Raw genomic sequence first — 24,608 nt, forward strand, 5'->3', positions numbered from 1 at the left:
CCTCCTTAACCTCCTCCACTTCAAACCTAGTTGCATATTCTTTATAGCAAATACCTGAATTTCTAGAGTTCCTGAGGCAGGTTTACAGGATGTGTCTGACCAGCTCCTTACCGGTCCTTTGGAGCATATGAGCCACATCTTTGCTTTGTTTTCTGTGTGAAGGTTTCAGTCATAAGTGCTGGAACTAAGGGTGCGGGGGGTGCTGCAGCACCCCTGGCTTGAAGTGGTTTCCATTATATCCATGGTTTACAGTTTGGTTCAATGGCTCTCAGCACCCACTATAAAACTTGTTCCAGTGCCCCTGATTTCAGTGCTTAGTACAAAGATGACCCCCATTCCTTTCCGGGGAGCCTACCATGGTGACACAGACAGATATTTTGAAAGGGCACTAACAGATTTCGATACCCAAATCCCATTGACTTTCAATGGGATTTGAGTGCTTGAAAGCCCTTTTTGCCTTTGTAAATTTCTCTCCTATTGATTGATAGGGGTTTCCCATCTCTTTCCTGTAATGTATGGCTGTAATGCAGGAATGAAGAATTAACAGCTGGACTGACAGAACACAACTAGAGATTCCCTGAACCTCTGAATACTTTCACCCAGATACATGTCAGGTGTAATCTTCCTTTATAGTTGCCTTAGAAACAGTGGGAAAGCAGGGCTTTTCACTGGACTGTTCTTTTTTCATAGCACCTGGATGCACAGCTCCTTAGCAGTGTGTGCTGTTGTGTGCCTGTGCTAAAACAGTGTAGGGTGAACTGCTACTGGGCTCTTAACATGGAAATATATAACCAGTTGGGGGAAATGTAATCAATCCCTTGATTGTGTCATTATTAATATTTTTGCTGGTTGGTGTGTTAATTTTCTAAATGTTGTTGTGTTTGCCTCCCTCTTCAATAAAATATGGTGAATAGTCACTTTCAATGCAAACTAAAGACCAGTAAATGCAGTGAGTGAGTGATCATGCTTTTTCAATATAGTTCTAAGGAGTTAGCGTTGTTATTTTAACAGCTTCTCTGAAGTTGCTGTGTGTTCTTTGCAATGATAAATAGTAATTGAATTTGATGTCCAAATCTTATTGCCCTGATCCTGGACTCAATGTACTGTGGAACATGGAGAATCAGTCCTATGCAGGCAGCTCTGTTTTGCGGTAATGCAGTCAAGACGCCTTCATGTTGATGTCTGCAGAGAAACAGAAATACTGACTGTGCCTTACAGGATCGAATATTCACTGTGCTGATTTCAGTTCCAAGATACTGTCTCTCTGCTGTCAGAACCAGTGGCTGTTACTGTGTTCCCTGTAGCAGCCTCTTGACCGTAAAGGTGTGCTCTGCTGGGGAAAGTAGCTCTTATTCACAGGGCTGTCTTAACTATGCTCCTTGTTTCTGTTAGTTGAAATGATTAACCTGAGAGCAATTATAAAAGGAAGCTTTTTTAAAATTCTTAGTTGGTGATGAAACTGTGCATGTGGTGTAGAATCATTTGGGTTGCCTATTTTAAAGTGACAGCTTAGAATAGACACATGAATATTGTATCTCCTTAGCAGGGCCGGTGCAACCATTTAGGCGGACTAGGCGGTTGCCTGGGGTGCCAAAAAGCAGTTCCTCCCAATTTTTTTTAAATGGTTGAGCAGCCGCTGCTGCTGGGACAGAGAGGGAGTCTGAGCTGCCGGCGGCCAGCAGCCCAGCCCCTCCACCCCCCCCCCCCCCCCCCGGTCAGGGCGCCACTGGCAGCCCAGCGGGTCCTCCCCCTGGGTCAGGGCGCCGCCGTGGCAGCCGGCAGCCCAGGAGGTCCCCCCACCCCCGGGTCAGGGCGCCACCGTGACAACCAGCAGCCCAGGGCCCCCCCGGGTCAGGGCTCCGCCGCAGCAGCCCAGAGGTTCGGGCTGCCCACCGCGCGCTGACCCAGGGGAATCCCTGGGCTGCAGGCAGAGACTCAGAATCCCTCTCCCTCCCAGAGCAGGGGCTCCAGCCTATGCCATTTTTCTCGTTGCCGGCGGGGCAGAGCTGCGCAGCTCTGCTTAGGGCACGTGGCAGGAGCCCTGTGAGGGCAGCACGACACCAGGGCTTCTGGAGGAAAGCGGGGGCTGCCCCCTGGCTTAGCCTCCACGTCAGCCCCAGCGAGGGGCACGGAGAAGAAAAGAGCCTCAGTGGTGGTCTGGTGGAGTGGAGGAAGAAAGAGGACCCCGATGCTCATGCGTTGGGCAAGGTAAGCAAGTGCTTCCCCACAGCTTGGCCTCAGGTGCCTGTGCTCCTGCCCCCTTGGTCCTTGGCTGGTCCCTGCTGCTGCTCCCCTTGTGCCTGGATGGCTGGAGAGAACAGCAGCCTGCAGAGCTGAGCTGTCCCAGTGCCCCCAGGCACCCCCCTGACCCCATGCCCCCCACAGCCCTGACCCCCAGCTCCGAGCCCAGTCCCTCTGAGCTGGAAACCCCCTCAACCCCATCCCCCCACAGCCCTGACCCCCAGCTCCGAGCCCAGTCCCTCTGAGCTGGAAACCCCCTGACCCCCAGCTGATTGTCCCCAACACAGTTATTGCTCTTCGCATCCTCTTGACTCTCCCAGTTTCTGTGGCCAGTGGTGAGCGAAGCTTCTCGAAGCTCAAGTTGATAAAAACATACATGCGAACATCAATGTTGCAACAAAGACTTGTTGGGCTATCTACCTGGTCACTAGAACATGACATTGCTCACAGCATTGACTTGGAGGAACTTGTTTCTAAATTTGCTAAACTTAAAGCGCGGAAACATAAATTCTAAATTATAACATATTACTCTGTGACCGTGTATTGTGTATAATGTATGTGATTTTTTGTTTGGGGGCAGGGGAGAAGGGCGCAAGATGGAAGTTTCGCCTAGGGCTCAAAATATCCTAGCACCGGCCCTGCTCCTTAGTTTCTACACCCAATTTCCCTTATCTAGGCAGATGCACATAAAGTCCTACAACATCATTCTCTCCTAGAACTCCCTAACCTAATATCATCTTTCTTTCCATGCTGTCGTTTCACTGCAGAAAAGGTGGCGGGGGGTTACACTGGGATCCCTGTGCTTACGTATCCTGTGTCTTACCTATCCTAATGGAGACAAGGCACCGGGTGTTGACCTTGCTTAGTTTACTTTGTGATAAAACTGCAGTGCCTTGGCACCATTAATACTTTACAGCTGGAGAGTTGATGTGTGTTACAATATCCTGTGGTAAAACACAATTTTTTCAGCAGCGAAGACAGAGCCTTTGATTCCTGGGTGCACTGCTCCCATTGGCTTACTTGATAGGCAGGCTAATGACAACTTCAAGTGCTACTCCACAGACTAGCAAATGGAAGCACTTGTACAATGAGCTTCAGTCTCCTTGTACCTTTTTCAGAAAACAAATCTCTTCCCAGCAACCACCAAATTCTGGCCTGAATCCTTCAATAAGATCTGTGCAGATAGACCTCTGCATCATGGACCGGGGCTCATAAGCACAAAATTGATTGTGAGGTGTTGGCGACACAGACCATTTTTCTGTGATGTGTCTGTGCTACGTCCACAACTGTTGTTCCTTGATCTATATCTGAATCTAGCCCAAAAAATCAAAATATTTCATTTTGTAAATGACAACATGAACCATTTTAATACTTCTGAATTTTTGTTTTGTTTTCATTTCAGCCGAAGCATTTTGGCAAAATAGACACACATTGGCAACATGTTTTGGTTGGTTGACCCAAATCTCCATTTGTCAGCCAAGAAAGTTTCAGCTGAAAAATTTGCCCAGCTCTAATCAAGATATTCATGTAGGGGACGGTCTGTCTAGATATCACATATTATATAATTATGTGTGCACATAACCATGTGTACTGTACATATGCATTTCATACCATGTATAGATGTTTGTCTAAGGAATGGTATGTGAATAGGCATGCTGTCTTTGTAAGAGAGAAACACAGTATGCATGCCCAGGATGCACTTTATTGTGGCATACGAGGTGGAATGTTGAGTGCAGCTGGTACTTCACTGTTCCCAAAACACTTAACCACATTCCTGTTTTCCAAAGTCAGCATCAGTCAATGACATTTTTCATTTCATTTAAATAAAACAGAGTTTCTCCAACTTTGGGGCCCCGACCCACAGTTTGAGAACTGCTGAGTTAATACATAAAGTATTCTTCTGAATAACAGTAACATCATTTTATTAAGTTATCTTATTAGCAGTACTATTGACTCATATTTTATCTTATTTATTCTAGCTGAATGTATGTATCATATTACAGACTTCATGAGGCTGCTTTTGCAAAATGTACCTGCCACATCTCAGGTTCAAGGAGCTGGCTGTTAAGAGAGCCATGTATGTGATTTAGATTCTGTGTGCAGTCCAGTGACCTCTAATGTTTTTACTCTGCCAGAAATAAATAAATTGGAGGAAGGAGTAAGAAAACCATGTCAGATATTTTTAAACCCTTTTATGGGCTGATGAGTGTGGCTAATGATTTCCAACTGGGTTGCTGGTAAGGCCGAACTCCCTTCGTTCCCCATCTGATTGTTTCATTTACGGTCTGTTTTTATGAGTACAACTGTATTTTAGCTGGCGTAAAATGTTCCTATTCTAGTGCGTTTTCTTCTTGTTGGAACTGTAGACAGGTTGTTTATTTTAGCTTTTCTTTTTCAGAGCAATGAGCAGCTGATCAGAAAGTCATATTGTAAGATAAGCTTGATGAAATCATATTGATCCTTTGAACTTCTGTATCACCTTCCCTCCCAGGAACTCAAAGTGCTTTACAAACATTAGTGAAATAAGCTTCACAGTTTAACTCTGGGGGTAGGGGGTTGGAATTATTAAACCCATTTTACAGGTAGGGGAAACTGAGGTACAGATAATAAATGACGTGTGCAAGGTCAGATATGAAGGCCACGACAGAGCCAGGAATACTGTCCATATCTCTTGACTTCAAGTCCCAGGCCTGATCTGCTAGCTCTGTGACTCAGTGCCCATTGAAACCATTGGATAGGAGTCTTTCCATTGACTTCAGTGCGAGTTGGCTTCCAGCTCCTAAAGTGCAATCTGATCTGTAAATCTTCTCATGTATTAAGCTTTGCTTCCAATTTTTTTTCTGTGATAAATATTCTGGATGTGATAAACTTTGTGAATGAAATATAGTATTGTTAACTTGAGCTCTCTGTAACCACGTTTGATTATTTTCTCTTGCCAGAATCGGCAGATTAAAGAAGAAAATCTAGCTTTTTATACTGAAAGATTGGGCCTTTCAACAATGTTCACTTGACACCCATCAACATTTTAGAAGCAATCCTGAAACAAAAAAGCCTGCAGTTATAGTCAGTTTCGTTCCATTATTATGCAAGGTGTGTGTAAGCGATTGTACAACTTGCCACTGTTAAATTCTAGGAAAGGGTGCAACTTTGGCTGGAGTACACGTGGAGTCATTCCTTCCACCTCTTTCTAACCTATTTTCTGATTTTATCTTACCGTTGCCAAACTGCAAATGAGACAAAACGCTGCCCTTTCTTTTTTTTTATTATAAACCTCAACTAATTTTAATCTTAAAAAAAATAAAATAAAAAGGAAGGAACAGGGTTGAATACTATTTACAGCAGCTTACAAAGACAAACTTATCAGTAATATAACGATACGAGAGGAAAATAATTGTACAAAATTCCACAATCAGAAGTTTCCACGACATATAAATAAACAAAGTGAAATGTAAAATATGGACTGTAGTTTGCAATGGAAAGGGGGTGGTTCCACTCTGCTTATTGCCCTGTGTTATAATTAGCGCTAGAGTTTTGTCACAGACATTTTTAATAAATTTCAGAATAGAGGTGTGAGGAAAAAGATAAGTCAGGGAAAGTGGAGAGCAAGGAGCCCATAGGGGGGTGTTGGAGAGCAAGCCCACCCCCACTCACCCTTCTGCGATGGCTCCTGTCTCCTGGGACTGGGCCTGGCTCCAGCTCCCTGCTCTGGGTGTTGCACCAGGGCCCACGTGGTTGTAGCACCATTCCATCGATGGAGACAGATGGGCCAAAACTGAGTGGCATTGCAATCCCATGCTCTCGGTCACAACGCTGATCAAATTTGGCTCACTGCCCCTCTGTCTCCATCTACAGAAGGGGGGATGTGCCAAACCGGAGTTGGCCAGGTCACAATGCCTGGAACGGGGAGCCAGGCCGAGCTCTGTGGGATAGTAGGTACTGCTGATAGGTCATGGACTTCATTCAGATTCACGATTACCTTGATGGTTACCTTCATTCAAATTCATGGTGACCTCTCCCCCAAAATGGTAGCCTTATTAAATTAATGTCTCTTTCCACACTGCTGTTTTGTAATGAGAGAACACTGGCAAAATATATACCAAAACCCTGCCCAGGCTGAAGGAAATGTCATTGCTATTATTGAGTCTGCAGTCCTTCATCTCCTCGTCCTCAGGAATCAGTGTATATTATTGAGGCAGTGCACATGTAGATACTTAGTAGTGGTTTAAATGATACATGCATATACTGTATGGTGGCATTCTCTAGGGTTAGAAGAGAATGACTTCCCATTATAGACTTGGTACTGATGCCTGAGACTTGTTGTTGAGACATAGGTTAGCTAATAAGACCTTCTCAGTGGTATGACATACTGATCCTGCACATTTCTCTGTTTTTTATTATAAAATTGGCCATTTATTGAATGCCAGATAAATCAGTGCTTTAATCAACACAGAGGCTCGCCCACGTTGATATCTAATATGGAGATCTCATACTAAGAGGTCACCCTGCCTTCCTCACAGCCTGCAGTCATACCCTGCCCCCCCCCCCCCCCCCAAGCCATAATCTTACAAGTTAAGGCAAGGTCTGCTTGGGTCAACCCTTGGATGAGACACCTTGAGAGAAAAGCTCAGGTTTTGTGGAACATGGAGTAGGAGACTCCTAAGTCAATGCCAAGCTGGTCGCTGAAATATTGTTAAGGGCCTTTTAGATTATATATGTGGCATAGGTTCAGAAGAAAGATAACTGTTATTGAATAACTGTCTAATGCTTTGTTGCGTAGGCCCCAGTCAGCAAAAGTACTTATTTGCCTAACTTGATTTCAGTAGGACTGCTGACATGCTTAAAGTTATACACGTCCTTAAGTACTTTACTGCATTGAGGCCATTGGGAAGAGAAGTGCTACAGACATAAAATCTTTCTGAAATTTGCTGGATATGAAAGTTGATCTTTAGGGCATCCACAGAACTAATGAAGAGAACTGGTCTCTGCTTAAAAAAAGTCAGGACATGCCCACAGTTACTATACCATGGTTTCTGAAATGCCACAACACCCCCTCTGTAATTAAAGTAGGAAATCACAGTGGTATCTCTTAATAACTGAAGTAAATGTTGATTTTTAATGGTGACCACTCAGTGTGCTGAAACAGCTGTGTTACAACATTAAGTTAAACTTGTTTCCTCTTATTTGCATAAAGGAAGCTGGATTTTATTTCTACTAGTTATTATGCCTTCTCCTTCCTTTTTTCTCCATCACCCACCTCGGTATTATTGCTAATGTTTTTAGTCTGCAGCTTCTTCTCTTCAAAGAACCTGAAATAGCCTGATAATATTTCTCATTAGCAATCCTTCCCTTTCGCCCAGGGTTGTGGAGGAGGGGAGTACAAGGGAACAGTTGTGATGTTAAGAAATCACATGCAATAAAGATGAATCAGGTATTTCAGTCTTTCACCTTTCACTCAAACCACGTCGGCTTTAAAAAATAATGGAGTGCTGAAGAATCTGTGGGGAAAACTTATACAGTCGGTGCAAAATACTACCAAACCATAAGATACCGGCTTTTTGTGAGGACTGTTTGTGTCCAATAACTTCATTACGAAATATTCTATAGAGATTTATAAATATTGAATATCAAAATAAGCAAAACCAAAAAGTGCCACTAAAATCTTTTGCGAAAGAAAAGTGTTGCTGTCTCTTACACATGTAGATTAGCCTGACATGCTCATTTTGAATGGAAGGAAGAAGACTAGACTGTGATGCCTTTTTGGTCTCAGAATAGCAGATCTCCCAGTTGAGCCCAAAATAACAAAACCTGTTTTAGCATAGATTCCAGTGGTAAACTGATACCATTGGCTTTTCCGTGGCTCCTCTGTTTGTCCGTATTAAAAGTAGCAACAACAGTGTATTTCCATAAAGATAGTGTTGTGACAAAAAATAAATTGATAAAGTGCAGTCCAGAATAGCTTTTTGAAATGCAATGGAGAGGAAAGGAGAGCCTTTATTTTTATCTAACTTTTGGGGACAGAACAAACATGCAGTCTATGGCACAGCCATAGGAAAACATGACCTTGGCTGAGTAGCATACCCTGCTGATGTCTAGCTGCTTTGTCTCCAGTGCGAAACAATGACCTTTCAGTCAAAGTACATTTTGAACTATTCTAATTTAAAACAAATGAAGGATTAAAATAAAGGTCCTTCCCAGTCTTTGTACTTTTTGTAGAGCTGCATTTCTGACAAGGGTGTGGTTGTGGAAAGCTGTAGCCAAGGACAAGATTGTTCATTTGGCATCCTGGGGCCAGGATTCTGGGATATCCTGGGATGAAAAGTTTATCCATCCTCAGTATTGGTTACCCTCATTAAAGACTATCAGTCCAAATGGACAAGAATTAGCTTGAGCTCTGGGAAAGGCTTGCCTGTTCTCTTATTTTATCTAACTAGAAATATGAGGAATATTTAAAAAAAATACTCCCACTGAGAGCATGAACACAGGCCAGCAGCAGGTACAGCCTACCCGTAATGACTATGTTGCAAAAGGAAGGGAAATAGCTTCCAGGATAGATGCTCACAGATGCATTGGCTGTGAATGTTTGGCCTTCAGCCAGAGGCACAGTGGAACTTTAAGAACTTGCCATATGATGGTGGGAACATCTTTGGGGAGCCAATGTAGTCCACCCTTACAAAGGCTCAGGGAAAGGAGTGGCACAGCTCTGTATTTTATAAGCATTCAGAAATTTAAGCGCGCGCACACACACACACAGTCGTCCAGTGTGTGTGTCAGTTTTTTCAGGAAAACCAATAATCCTCTTTTGACTTGAATGGAGTCAGAACTCATGAATACATCCCTTACAGTGTGTTACCTGCAAGGCACAGTTCCTGCCAGGCTATTGACCGCTGGCTAAATATAGCACAAGGGTGTTTTTGCTTGTTTGGATTATGACAGTGTATCAATAAACAGTTCAAACTTCACTGATGTTATTGCGTTAAATATTGTCTTGTTTTATTTTTTATGGATAACGTTTTGTTGTTTTCCATAAGGAAAATATTTGCTTAAAGATCGTGTCTCCTATTAGGTGTTACACCAGCTAGGGAACATTACTGGCATTCTCCCAGTCATTCAAATAAGATTTTTTTTTCATCAGCTCAGTAGGAGACAGGAATTGCAACATTTCTTTAGCAGCAAGGACAACTAAAGATAAATGCATTGAGATTGTTATTTTATGTGTTTTAGCAGCAAGGACATGGTCAGGATTTAGATGTTGCTGAGGGGTGAGTGAGAAATTGCCTCCTTTTGAAGGATTGGCTGAAAGTACCATGCATGTCTGTTCAAAATCCTAATTGTGGGAAACATATGAATGTCTGGAGCAGAGTTAGTCCACTCTGCTCCCCAGTCAACTGCTTAGCCGTGCCAGCGAATGGCAGCTGAACAGACAACTATTAACTTAAATCACTTCTCCCCTCCCAATATATATTCAGTGCTTTGTGGCTATAAATAGTGTATAACGTTTAACAGGGAGGTGGGAGTGGAAAATCATAATTTACAACGGAAACTCCAGTAGTTACTATTTTCTACGTGTGTTCTGTAGTTTACAGAAGGACTAATGGGTGAATATTCTGCTGAGGACTATAGAAGTCTAGAATGTACCAGAAATTAACTTTAGAATTGCTCACTCATTCTACCGCTGTGCAAGCAGTTGACTTGGTTTTACAGTGTTAAGTGCTAAGTAATCCTTTCTTTCTGAAAAGGTCCTTGTCGAATTCCTATTACGCATTGCAGTCCACTTAAATGTTTAAGATTTCTTAAGGACTTCAAGCATGTTGTTCATGGCTGTGTTCTGAAAGGTTGCAGGGTGAGGAACCCTTTTTGCTGTGTGTCATCAATGATAGATCCCTCCGAACAAAACGTTTCACTGTGCCAGTCAGCGATCTTTCTTTGAGGAAACATCATTAGTGTTGCTGGCAGTAAAGGAGTCTTGTGCAAAATACTTTAAAATGTATTACCATCCTACTTTTATGGCATAATGACTGGAAGATAACCCTTTATGGTTTAAATCATATTGCTTATTGGTTTGTTTTTTATATCTCGCATCTGATTTTTCAAAACATTAAAGTAGATAGAAATTAGTTTAAAAGCTCTTGTATCATGCTCCCAATTCTACTCATACTACAATTTGTGTTTGTATAAACAAGGTGTTACCTTACAGCAGCAGGCTACAAAACGTAGTTTTAAATTAAAAAAATGTAACAATTTATATATGGGAATTTTATTTGGATTTTCAGGGGGCTTGATGGTCTGACATCCGATTTTGGGAATCTCTAGATTACATGGAACCAGTGGTTCAAATCTGAGCATGGTTTACGCAGGTCTTCAACCTTCCAGTGCGCAGTAGATCGAGTGACTAACATGCACTTGTCAGGGGGAGGAGGTGCTTTTTGGAATAGATCTTAGAAATGGAGAGAACCTGCTCTTTGTGGATATCAAAGCACCATAGCATACTTCGTACGGTTAGAGTAACACCAGTGTTCCTGTCCAAAGTCTTCCCCTCTCCCTATGAAGATGCTGTGACATGATAAGTTGCCACCATTCATCCCAGAGGTGGCTGTATGTTAGTGCTGCTTGGTATAGACAGTTATAAAGCATTTAAAGTTATTATTTAGTCTGTGAAAATTCATAAGTCTGTGAGGTAAATGAAATGGTTCTCCCCGAGCCCCCGCCCGACTAATGCTGTCAGAATAGTTTTTCTTCTGGTTTACTTTGCAAAAATATCTAGTGGTGAATATGTTTGTGTACATATAAAACTTGTTAAATGGAACTCATAATGCAATGATTTTACTAGCAATCAAATGAAAATATGATAACTGAAACAAGCAGAAACTTCTACTAATGCTACCACTCCAACAAACCCACTAAAAAATCTAGAGTGGCTATCTATATAAGGAAGTCATTTTGACCTTTTAATGTCATTGTAATGTTTTCTATGACCTGGGAGCTAACTGGTAAGCCTAAGATAGGGGAAGACAATGTGTGTGGTTGTGATGAAGTTAATGTCTGTTCTATACAGAAATGCATTTTGTGTTATCATACCAAATTACACTGATGTCTAGAAGTTCTGACAGCACTGTGGATTGTTCGGCACTTCGGCTTTATTTTTTATGTTCTGCTTAGACCATAGGGGCTGTACTGGTATTCAGGCTATAAGTAAAACTGTTATGTTATTGAAGCGTAATGAGCAAATGATGGAAACTCTGCCTCTAGCCTTATGAGTCATAATAAACTATATTGATTTAATAAAGAATGCCACAGATTAATATACACACATAAGGACTGCGTATGTTGTTGTGATCAGTCTCCTGGCCACACACTGGGCACAGCTGGCAGGGGCTGCCTGGTTGACTGCACTTCCTCACTGGGTGAGGGGTATAGCTAAGCTGCTACTTAACCAAGCAGCAGCCAGAGCTTGCCTGGCTGCTCAACACATTCCATGGTCCTGCTTCCTGTGCCTGTTCCTGCCTAGTCTGTTCTTGTGCCCACTTCAATTCCTGCCCTTCTCCATCCTTGACTCCCCTGGCTCTGCTTCTCAGCCATATCTCTGGTTCACCCTTTGGCTGTGGCATTCAGCTTCTGCTTCCCAGCCATGCTCCCAGGTGTGTCTCGATGTCTTGATTCTTGACTCTGGCGCCACGCTAACCTTGAGGCCTGGCCACCCCTGGCTCTGACCATTGGGCATGACCACCCATGTCCTGGTTGTGATCTCCTGACATCAAGCTTCTGAAACAATGGAAAGACTATAAATTCTCTGTTTCTCAAATCTTTTACTATGATTATTTATTTTCTTTAAAATACTTTATACAGACCCCCAAATTTACACAGCTCTTTATGGGCCTGATTCACAGCTCAGTGATGACATTGGAAAGACTTTCACTGATTTCAATGGGCTTTGGATCATGTGCTATATGCATATAGAGTAAGGCAAGTTTCTTGCCCCAAAGATTTACAGTCTAAGTGTCTATCTACCCTATACATCTCACCATAACGTTTATTTTTGTATGGCTTGATTAGAGAAGTTTGTGTTCTAACACTGGGTTTGTATGATGGCTAGGAGGTGATCATATAACCGTGTTGGAGAAGGGTGTTACAATCTGTGGATAGGAGTTGATAATACCAGAAACAGTATTTTCCTCCACTGTTCAATCTGCTTTAGAATCTGGACATCCCACTGCTGAAGTGGGAACACTGAAGTGACTAGGTATGACCTAGACTGCAACACAGTTCCTTGACATGAGTCTCTAATCTTTTTTTTTTCCACACTACAAATAGTAAACAGGTAAACACTTCTAGCTGTTCCCTGACACAATTAGACTTCTAGGCCCTGATCCTACAAACACTTAGGTGCTTAACCTTACTGTTGTGAATAGTCCTATTAACTTGGACTATTCGCAGCATGAAAATTAAGAACATGTGTAAATGTAAGTAGAATTAGGGTGCTAGAACAAACGGGTCTTTAAATAATACAAAGGCAAAACACTGAATAACACTTCAGAGAGGAGAATCCTTTAGTGTTAAATTGATTCTAATTGTCAACACAGCCCTGCAATCAATGGAGTTGGAATTTGGCCAGTAATCTCAAATCAGGGACTCAATGGACTCAAGTCAAGGAGGAGCTGCTTTTTTTCATCTATATTTATTTTTAAAATGATTGAGTTTTATTCAGGCCTGACTCACCACTGTGCCACTTCAGTTTTATACCAGTGCAACTCAGTTTCATTTAAGTAGAGTAAAACCAGCGTATTGCATGGTGAATCAAGCCTGGAATGTTTCACTCTGTGCATAGTTAGTTACTAAATTGGCATCTTAAATGTTTTTAAATAATCTCCCTTGTTTAACAGAAGCTTTTCTGTTTACCTTTACTAGCAGATTATTCAATTCTGGTATTGCACGAAGCAAAAGGCCCTGTTATTCTGTTGCAGAATTTCTATATTGTTGCTATGGGAATAATCCCTGAAGTGCTGCAGAACTGCAGTGACTCTGGACAGTTCTACAGCAGATTGTTCCACATTCATGATCACTGGCAAATTAGTTGAGATTTCGTAACTTTGAGGACTGTAATTTAAAATTCCCTTTCATGAGTTATTGTAGAACAAAATACACATATTAAATATAGCCTCTGGGCCAGACACATGGTGTTCTATTTTTATCTTGTTTTTGAAAGAGCAAATGTTTTGCTACAAATTAACTTGCAAATAAAGAACAGAACTACATACTAACTTCAAAAATGTGTTTTATTTTTAGTTCCCAAGAAGATGAGCGGCCCATGTCACCCTTCTATTTGAGGTATTTACTCCTCCTCCTTTTGGTTGGTTTCTCTGTGTGGGAAGGCTTTAATATTTTAACATAATGTTGGGGGTGATGCCAGAAATGTGCCAACAGTCTCTAATCAAGTCTGAGATTATTGTTTACTGTCATGATCACCTCAGCAGCCAGTGGGGTGGGTGAATCCTCTGAGATGTAAAAAGATTGAAAGCTTGTGGGCGTGGGGTTTGATTTAACATCAGACTGGTAAACTTTTCAGTTAGCGGATTAACTTGATTTTCATGTTGATTATATAACTTCATTAAATAGTATTCATTATAAACAACTCCTGCTGTACAAGCTTAATGGCAGCTTTGCCACAAGCCCTGAGTAAGAGACAGCACATAGTTAGCTGCCCCAGATCTGACTGAAAGTTAGCAGCCATGCAGTGGCAGCTTTCCTGCTATTGCAGGAAGGCAGTGCAGGAAAATAAGAAAATGCCTTACTTCCAGACATGCCTGTTTTGGTGGGGGGGAGAGGAGTGACCATCTGTTTGTATGAGAGAGAGGCTTGTGTAGGACTCAGAGATCTTGAAAGGTGTGTTTGGGGGGTGGTTTATTGATTGTCATAGCAGTGGAGATACATTTGCAGCTTGCTAAGTAGCCTACAATTTCAGCCCATCACTCCAAGCTATGCCTCTGTCTACCCCACTGAATAATTCCCCTCCCTCTTCGGTGTTTACACTCAGATACTGGTGGACTCTCACTGTATTTCCCCCTTCCCCTTTTAGTTGTTGCCTAGAAACTTCACTCCTAGCTCTCTGTCAGAATAACTGATTCCCATGTTTCTCTCTCCCATTTAGTGTACATGTTCCAGATTATTTTTCCTTATCTTACATTTTTCCTTGTGGAGTCTCATTTTTGTTATTTTCTACCCATATTTCTAACCGCTTTAGTTTCCTTTATTGTTGTGTCTCCATCTTGCCTGGTGTTTGTAACTCTACCCACTTTAGCATCATCTGCAAATTTCATTAGCATGCTGTTCGTTCCACCTCCCAGATCATTAATGAAGATGTAAGTAAGATCTGTAGTATCCATGCTATGCAGCTTCCCCACATCTCATTGCATTTTCATTTCTGTATTACCCTTAATGCTGTGTTTTATTTTTACTCTAATAGACAATTCCTTGTAGATATTGTTACAACAATAGCTAAAAATAAAAGATCATTGGACAAAAATTGAAACAGATATACTTCTTTCTAACTAACCCTGGAGGTTGTGGCAGGCGGAGGGAATATAATAAGGACTCTTACTAATTATGTACCATACTGTTTTCCTTCAAGTTTCCTTTCTGTTAAAAATGAAGTGTATATTTCTTCAAGATCAAACTCATGAAAGCATCCCTATTCAGGAAAGCTCTTAAGCCTGTACTTTTCTGAAGAGGGATGGACTAAACACATGCCTAAGTGCATTCCTGATTTGGGACCTAGTGAGAGCTGAGACCTCCCTTAGAGCAGAAATCTGGAAAGGATCCAGGAGAATATCAGTTGAGCTGGAGTGATCAAGAGAGATTAGGATGCATGGTTTGAGTGGAGTTATTGATGAAGAATCAAGAAGCCTATTAGAGGGAAAGATGGACTCTATGGGATTAGAGGAACAATATTTCTTAGGAGGAGGAAATTAGGAAGATTCAAGTGATCTCTTAAGTATGGGTTTGGCTTTAATAGGAATGGATGAGAGAGCTCTGAAGGAGGGTGACTTCTAAGGGAATGGGAAGATATACTTTGCAAATTTTGAAGAGGAGTAAATGAGAGCCAATAAGTAGTTTGAAGAAATGGCAAACAAGAACAAAGAGGGAGTAGCACACCTTGTGATATCAGCCCTCCTGCCTAGCTTGTTTCGCTTGTGACAACACTGACGAGCAATTACTGGTAAAGAAAAGCAACTGCTTGTAACTCTTGCTGTTATTTGTCACACATCAGAAATGTGTAAATGTTAGGCTAGGTGCCAGGTTCAGAGCTCCTGTAGTGGGTGGCAGATTTTCCCATGTGACTTTTACCATTTTTATTGCTGCTTCAGGGAAGCAGATGACATGTGTTGTAATCAACTTTATTCCATGCAAGGGGCCGGGGGAGCCCTTTGAATCAGTGCATAAGTCTGTCTGGTGGTCCATTTTATTTGCCCTGGTTTGCTGTTAACTAAGCTTACATAGTCTGCAGCCTTATTCATGTGATGCAACAGTGGAATAATTAATGTAAATACATAGGGATGTGGGTTGCTGGGGGTATAGTTATTTCTTGGTTTGTACTGTAGTACAGTAATTTCATGCAGACTGTTATGTAACAGGCTGGTTGGATGTGAACAAGAGCTGTTCATATTCCAAATGCTACGTAATACTTGGCTTCTGCCAATCAGCAGAACATTCTATCACTTTTGCCAATGTCATGATGTTTCTATTAAACTCTTTTACTTGATTCTGTATTTCATAGTCCATGACTAGTGAGAAACAACTTTCTTTTCCTTGATCTTACTTCAAATAAACAAACAAAAAGAAGGGCAAGAATTAGTACTTAAATGATGTTCCATGTGTTATTGTGAATCAAAAGTGTTCTTAACCCACTATTATTAAAATATACTAATAAAAAATCCATCTTTAGGGGATTTTATTGGAAATTGGGGGGAGAATACAACTCAAGTGAGCCTGATCAAGAAGATCTAGTTCATTTTCTCAGCAGTGCTGTATTGAATATCTTGCAATGTGAATATTGAATAATAAAAGAAAAGGAAAACCTTACTGGCGTCTGCTTGTCCTAGAAGTTCAGGTCTGTCGCACCTCATGCTTATTTAACATGTGTGATTTCCGCTTTATGCGGTTGGCAAAAACCAAAAAAAAATTAAAAAACAACAAATTGAATAATGTATCTGTAGTGCAGGTGATTCTGCCCGTCATTACACTCAATGTAATTTTGACTATATGTGATTTTCGCTTTTTGCGCTGACTGCGGAACGTAACCCCAGCGTAAAATGTGACAGACCTGTTCGTGCTTGAAGGGTATCTATGTTCCAGAACGTCTTATACTGAAAGCCATGTGAACATTAGAACTGAAATGGTTACATAAGATGGTGTGTTCTGGACTATTTAGCTTATACAACAGGAAAGCTAATGTCTGTTGTGTTAGATAACGCAGTTTCACATACAAATAGCAGCTGGCAAAGTCAATTCCAAGTAAGGGCAGTTGCGCCCAGCCTGGTGGGGATGAACTAATAGAAGGTAATAGTGATCTGTGGTGACATGTATGTTCTAGAAATTACACTGTCATATAGACTGTTTTTAAAGAAATTTCTCAGTGGGTATATCCTGACGTAAACCAAAGGAATGGAAAAAGAAAATAGCATGATTCCTGAGTCACTATTAATGGGCTGCTTTGAGATGCAGGGCTATCTCACTAATGAGTACCATAGCCACAGGAACTAGACGTGCAGGGGGTGCTGCAGCACCCTCAGGTTTTACACGGGGTCACTGGCCATGTGCCTGGCCCCACCACTCTCAGGACTGTGCTCTCAGGATCCGGGCCGCTGGCCCTGAAGCTGGGGCTCTGCAACTGGCCCCGTGCCTGTCCCCAGCCTTTGCCCTCTTACCCCATCCAGCTCCCCCCTCCCCCCGACATGTCACTACTCCCGGCCCCAGCTGTGGGGTAGGAGGGCACAGACAGGCGTAAGGGGGCTGGCTTTCAGCATTCCCCACTATTAAAAGGGTTCCAGCACCACTGATGAGTACTATATTGAAATGATACCATGCCCAACCCAGCTGTTACTGAAGTGTGTGACAAAGCGTGCATTGACTTTGGGTCTGGCCCTGCACACACTGCATTCATACATCAGGTGGTATTCCCCAGTGTTATCCTTGTGTTTTGTCTTTCAATCCCACTTTCTCGGTGGTAATGCCCCTCCTCTCTTTAACATCTGTCCCATGTTACACAAGAGAAATGGTCTTGTCGGTGCAGCATTACTGACAAGAGTCTTAGCCTGTGTGGTGCGTATGGGCAAGTCATGCAGTGACATTTACTGTGTCTGTTCTGATGTCAGCCTTTCAGGACAACATTGAAAATCTGTTTGTAGAGTTACTGGCTGTTACTTAAGGGGCTGATCCTGAGAGAATCAGAGTCCTAATGTTAGCTAGTCACACCCCTTTGAGTGTTGGGCCCTTTTAACAAACGAAACGTTGCTGGGCTGGTGGCTCTGTGCTCCACTGCATGTGCAGTAGATGAAAGTGGTAGGGGGGGAAAGAAGCTTGGAGTGTAGATCTCTGTATATTTAGTGCTCCACTCCAGTAGAGTTCTAGCCTTAGCCAGGGTACTTGCATCACTCAGATATCTCTGCTTTGAACGGTAGGTGCCAGTCACAGGAGATTATACCAGAACAAGGGATAAAGGGAGGCATATATACGAAAAGCAAAGGAGAATCACTGTTCTTCATAGGATTCATTTTTCCTAACATTAAGATAATCGTGCAAATACAATATACCACATTAAGGCAAGGCTAATTGTGTTGTATTTGAGCTTTCAAAAATATGAAACTATTAAGAGAAGGTTGAAATCAAGTAAGTCCATACCATGGTTGAACATAGCTGGGCATTTGCAGCACATCACCATTTTCAGATTTTATATACAAAAAACAATCCTCTCCTGCTTTGAAGATTTGTACATCAAATTACAGCATGAAGCAAATTTCTTATAATGGAATTGTAACTTCTAGACAAAACACAAGGTATGTTACATACCTTGAACTGTAAAGGGGAAAGCACCTAGCATTACAATTCTGGATAATAAATAACTTTTAGACCGATTCCAATGTCTTCTGGTACATTTAAACATTGAAAAGTCCCATTGTTAAACCAGAGGAATTATGTACCAACTAGACTTTGGAATTGTTCTGTTTTTAAAAAGCTGTAGAAACTGTTTTCGTTGGCATTTTTCCTCAAGCAGCTTTGCTAGAAGAGTGAACTTGTTTGCCTCTTCTGTAATTTTCCTTCGTTTTTCATTTACATTTTCTTTTTGAACATTTTGTTTATCTGCATTAAGTATGTGCATTATAAGTAACCCCTTGTGCAAATGATAGCATTAGTTCCAAGCTTTGAGCTCTCCATAGCCTGAGACCTTGGTAATTATAGGTCATTACTGATGGCCAGGAAGCAACACTGTATGCTTTTAATATATTTTTAATGTTTTAGATTAAATTTATAGATGTTTCCATGCTGTTGTAATGCACCTTCCCTAGGGCAGAAGGGAAAAGCCAATCCTCATAGACTCATAGGCTCTAGGACTGGAAGGGACCTTGAGAGGTCATCGAGTCCAGTCCCCTGCCCTCATGGCAGGACCAAATACTGTCTAGACCATCCATAATAGACATTTATCTAACCTACTCTTAAATATCTTCAGAGATGGAGATTCCACAACTTCCCTAGGCAATCTATTCCAGTGTTTAACTACCCTGACAGTTAGGAACTTTTTCCTAATGTCCAACCTAAATCTCCCTTGCTGCAGTTTAAGCCCATTGCTTCTTGTTCTATCATTGGAGGCTAAGGTGAACAAGTTTTCTCCCTCCTCCTGATGACACCCTTTTAGATACCTGAAAACTGCTATCATGTCCCCTCTCAGTCTTCTCTTTTCCAAACTAAACAAATCCAATTCCTTCAGCCTTCCTTCATAGGTCATGTTCTCAAGACCTTTAATCATTCTTGTTGCTCTTCTCTGGACCCTCTCCAATTTCTCCACATCTTTCTTGAAATGCAGTGCCCAGAACTGGACACAATACTCCAGTTGAGGCCTAACCAGCGCAGAGTAAAGCGGAAGAATGACTTCTCGTGTCTTGTTTACAACACACCTATTAATGCATCCCAGAATCACGTTTGCTTTTTTTTGCAACAGTATCACACTGTTGACTCATATTAAGCTTGTGGTCCACTATGACCCCTAGATCTCTTTCTGCCATACTCCTTCCTAGACAGTCTCTTCCCATTCTGTATGTGTGAAACTGATTGTTCCTTCCTAGGTGGAACACTTTGCATTTATCTTTATTGAACTTCATCCTGTTTACCTCAGACCATTTCTCCAATTTGTTCAGATCATTTTGAATTTTGACCCTGTCCTCCAAAGCAGTTGCAATCCCTCCCAGTTTGGTATCGTCCGCAAACTTAATAAGTGTACTTTCTATGCCAACATCTAAATCGTTGATGAAGATATTGAACAGAGCCGGTCCCAAAACAGACCCCTGCGGAACCCCACTTGTTATACCTTTCCAGCAGGATTGGGAGCCATTAACAACTACTCTGTGAGTACGGTTATCCAGCCAGTTATGCACCCACCTTATAGTAGCCCCATCTAAATTGTACTTTCCAAGTTTATCTATAAGAATATCATGCGAGACCGTATCAAATGCCTTACTAAAGTCTAGGTATATCCTATAATCCTGTGCAAGATTATAGTATGGTAGGTTCTGACTAATTTTAATTACAATTCTTAATATTTAACAGTAATACATTTTGCTCTGCAGTGCCTCTATTATTGCAGGGGAGGTGGGGGGAAGGTTTTCAGTTCCTGAGTAACATCAATCATGTGGCTAATGCAATAATAGGTTAATGATACACTCTGCAGAAGGTGCAGATATTGGGAAGTTTAATTCAAAATCATGACAAGGTATATTCAGTTTAGATTAAAAGACTAGGATTCATTAAAGAGGTAAAGAGTTGTGGTACCCAAACTTTTCCAGTTGTGGCCTCTGTGGGAGCCATGACAAATGTGTGAGACCAAGTGCAAAATGAAATCTGTCGTTTGCACATTTTTGGTAGCTTTATTGTAGCAAAGGACAATAGGTGAAATTCTGGACTGTGCCTCTTAAGAGTGTCTACACTGCAGAAAAAAGCATGTTCTTAACTGGGGTTAAAATAACAGTGAAGAGAGAGAGACTTGGCTTTAAACTCAGGCTAACAGTGTTAGTTAAAACCTAGAGAGCAGGGCTCCCTGGGGTTGATCATGAATTAAATGCCTAGTTGCTGGGTCTTTGCTACTATTTTAATGCAAATTAGTTAACCTGTGTTCAGAACACATCTTTTTTATTTTTATTTTTTTTCCAGTGTAGACTTTCTCTAAGGGTATGTCTGCACTACGGGATTATACTGATTTCACAGAAACTGGTTTTTTAAAACAGATTGTATAAAGTCGAGTGCACGCGGCCACACTAAGCACATTAATTCGGCGGTGTGCATCCATGTACCAAGGCTGGTGTCGATTTCCAGAGCGTTGCACTGTGGGTAGCTATCCCATAGCTATCCCATAGTTCTTGCAGTCTCCCCTGCCCTTGGAATTCTGGGTTGAGATCCCAGTGCCTGATGGGGCAAAAAACATTGTCGCGGGTGGTTCTGGGTACAGCCTCACCCTCCCTCCATGAAAGCAGCAGACAGCTGTTCCGCGCCTTTTTTCCTGGGTGAACTATGCAAATGCCATAGCACAGCAAGCATGAACTCTGCTGAGCTCAAGACAACAATCATGGATGTTGTAAACACCTTGCACATTCTCGTGCAGTCTATGCTGAACCAGGACCAGCAAAACCAGGCGAGGAGGAGGTGGCTACGGCAGCACAGCGACGAGAGTGATGAGGACATGGACACAGAATTCTCTCAAACCGCGGGCCCCTGTGCTTTGGAGATCCTGCTGGTAATGAGGCAGGTTCTAGCCATTGAACGCCGATTTTGGGCCCGGGAAACAAGCATAGACTGGTGGGACTGCATAGTTTTGCAAGTTTGGGTCGATTCCCAGTGGCTGCGAAACTTTCACATGCCTGAGGGCACTTTCATGGCACTTTGTGACTTGCTTTCCCCTGCCCTGAAACGCCAGAATACCAAGATGAGAGCAGCCCTCACAGTTGAGAAGCGAGTGGCGATAGCCCTCTGGAAGCATGCAACACCAGATAGCTACCAGTCAGTCGGGAATCAATTTGGAGTGGGAAAATCTACTGTGGGGGCTCCTGTGATGCAAGTAGCCAAAGCAGTCATTAAGCTGCTGCTATGAAAGGTTGTGACTCTGGGAAATGGTGCAGGTCATAGTGGATGGCTTTGCTGCAATGGGATTCCCTAACTGTAGTGGGGCAATAGATGGAACCCATCTCCTTATCTTGGCACCGGAGCACCAGGGTACCCAGTATGTAAACTGCAATAGGTACTTTTCAGTGGTGCTGCAAGCACTGGTGGATCACAAGGGACGTTTCACCAACATCCACGTGGGATGGACAGGAAGGGTTCATGACACTCGTGTCTTCAGGAACACTACTCTGTTTAAATGGCTCCAGCAAGGGAATTACTTCCCAGATCAGAAAATAACAGTTGGGGATGTTGAAATGCCTGTAGTTATCCTGGGGGACCCAGCCCTACCCCTTGATGCCATGGCTCATGAAGCCATACACAGGCAGCCTGGACAGTAGTCAGGAGTTGTTCAACTACAGGCTGAGCAAGTGCAGAATGGTGGTAGAATGTGCATTTAGCCGTTTAAAGGCACGCTGGCGCACATTACTGACTCGCTCTGACCTCAGCCAAACCAATGTCCCCTTTGTTATTGCTGCTTGCTGTGTGCTCCACAATCTCTGTGAGAGTAAGGGGGAGACCTTTATGGCGGGGTAGGAGGCTGAGGCAAATCACCTGGCCGCTGATTACGTGCAGCCAGACACCAGGGCGATTAGAAGGGCACACCAGGAAGCGGTGCGCATCAGAGAAGCTTTGAAAACCAGTTTCATCATGGGCCAGGGTATGGTTTGACTGCTGTGTTTGTTTCCCCTTGATGAATCCCCCCCCCCCTTGATTGACTCATTCCCTGTAAACAACCCACCCTCCCCCTTCAATTACAGCTTGCTTAAGGAAATAAAGTCACTATCATTTAAAAATCATGTATTCTTTATTAATTCTTTATAAAAAGAGGGAGAGAACTGATAAGGTAGCCCAGGTGGGGTTTAGGAGGATAGGAGGGAGGGAAAAGGCCATTAAAAAAATTTCAAAGTAATGACAGCCTTTTGGTTGGGCTGTCCACTGGGGTGGAATGGGCGGGTGCACGGAGCCTCCCCCATGCGTTCTTACACGTCTGGGTGACGAGGCTAAGGAACATGGTGAGTGGTGAGGGTGGTTACACAGGGGCTGCAGCGGCACTCTGTGACCCTGCTGCTGTTCCTGAAGCTCCACCAGACGTCGGAGCATGTCAGTTTGATCACGCAGCAGCCCCAGAGTTGTATCCCGTCACCTCTGATCTTCCTGCCTACACCTCTCACTCGAGTGTCTCTCCTGTCCTCACGTTCACTGTCATCTTTCCTGTAATTTGATGCCACGTCCTTCCACTCATTCAGATGAGCTCTTTCATTGCGCGTCACTTCCATGATTTCCGAGAACATTTCGTCTTGAGTCTTTTTTTTTTTTCCGCCACCTTATCTGAGCTAGCCTTCGGGATGGAGTAGGGAGGCTCGAAAAATTGTCAGCTGCATAAGGGAGGGAAAAAAGGGAGAGAAGTATTTAAAAAGATACATTTTATAGAACAATGCTTATACTCTTTCACGGTAAACAACACTATTCACCTTACATAGCACATGTGATTTCACTACAAGGTCGCATTTTGCATCTTAATATTGAGTGCCTGCGGCTCTGGTGTTAGAGATCTCACAGACGCAGGTCCAGGCAGCAGAATTTGGCTTGCATGCGGTCATGGTAAGAAATTGTCTTTCGGCTTCTGCAGCCTTCATATATCCAGCACCCTCCTTTCCCAAATACCAAGCAAATCCCATTCAGTGCTGCTTCTTTCCTGTTGACACGCAGCAGCAGAAATCAGCCCCCCATCCAATTCTCTGGGATGATTGCTTTACCCCTCCTCCCACCACGTGGCTGGTAGCAGGGAAGATCTCTGCTAGCCAAACGCGAAAAAGCTCAGCGCCAATCACCCGCCCCCCTGCCCCCTGCTTGGCTACCTGCAAGGAAGGATTTCTTTTAAGCAACAGGCAAACAGCCGAGTAGGAGTGGCCACCAGGTTACCATGAACAATATCACTCTCCTGAGGATAACACAGCGAGATAAAGAACGGATGTTACTTGAATGCCAGCAAACACTGGGACTATATGCAGCTAGGCTTTGTTATGCAATGATACCCAATTACTTGCTACATGCATGGCGTGGTAAAGTGTCCTACCATGGAGGACGGAATAAGGCTGCCCTGCCCAGAAACCTTCTGCAAAGGCTTTTGGAGTACCTCCAGGAGAGCTTCATGGAGATGTCCCTGGAGGATTTCCGCTCCATCCCCAGACATGTTAACAGACTTTTCCAGTAACTGTACTGGCTGCGAATGCATCCTAAGTCCTCAGGGCAAATTAATCATTAAAAAACGCTTGCTTTTAAACCATGTTTTATATTTACAAAGGTACACTCACCAGAGGTCCCTTCCATGGCTTCATTGTGTGGGCTAGTGGCTTGGGAGGGCTGGGAGAGTAATTCCATCACGGTGAGAAAAAGCTCCTGGCTGTTGGGAGAACGGAGTGCTGTGTGCTCTTGGCAAGCTCGTCCTCCTCTTCCTTCTCCTCATCTTCCCCTTCCGCAGACTCCACAGCCATGGCTGAGATTACCACCCCCACCTCGGAATCCACGGACAGGGGTGGGGAACTGGTGGTGGACCCCTCGAGAATTGCATGCAGCTCAGCGTAGAAGTGGCATGTTTTCGGCCCTGCCCAGGACCTTCTGTTTGCTTCTTTGGTTTTCTGGTAGGCTTGTCTGAGTTCCTTAACTTTCACACAGCACTGTACTGAGTCCCTGGTGTGGCCTCTCTGCATCATGGTCTTGGAAATTTTTTCAAATGTTTTTTCATTTCATCTTTTGGAACAGACTCCTGTTAGCACGGAATCCTCTCCCCATACAGCAATCAGATCCAGTACCTCCAGTGCAGTCCATGCTGTAGTTCTTTTTCGATTCTCAGGAGACTGCATTGTTACCTGTGCGGATGAGCTCTGCGTGGTCACCTGTGCTGGTGAGCGCTCCACGCTGGCCAAACAGGAAATGAAATTCAAAAGTTC

The 24,608-nt window shown here is 43.0% G+C and overlaps 1 protein-coding gene across 13 annotated transcripts in view; it reads left to right on the forward strand.

Annotated features, from left to right (window-relative positions):
- Positions 1-24,608, forward strand: part of FAM13A (family with sequence similarity 13 member A) — a 224,449-nt gene that overhangs the window by 138,834 nt on the left and 61,007 nt on the right. For 11 of the 13 annotated variants that reach the window (XM_030564851.1, XM_030564850.1, XM_030564847.1 and 8 more), the window contains one exon: positions 13,522-13,563. In XM_030564851.1, the coding sequence (XP_030420711.1) occupies positions 13,522-13,563 (42 nt within the window). Of the gene's footprint in view, positions 1-2,174; positions 2,209-5,312; positions 5,332-13,521; positions 13,564-24,608 lie in introns of those variants that run through there. The other 2 variants (XM_030564856.1, XM_030564857.1) reach the window with 2 other exon arrangements.

Source organism: Gopherus evgoodei, chromosome 5 (genome assembly GCF_007399415.2).
Source record: "Gopherus evgoodei ecotype Sinaloan lineage chromosome 5, rGopEvg1_v1.p, whole genome shotgun sequence".
NCBI lineage: Eukaryota > Metazoa > Chordata > Testudines > Testudinidae > Gopherus > Gopherus evgoodei.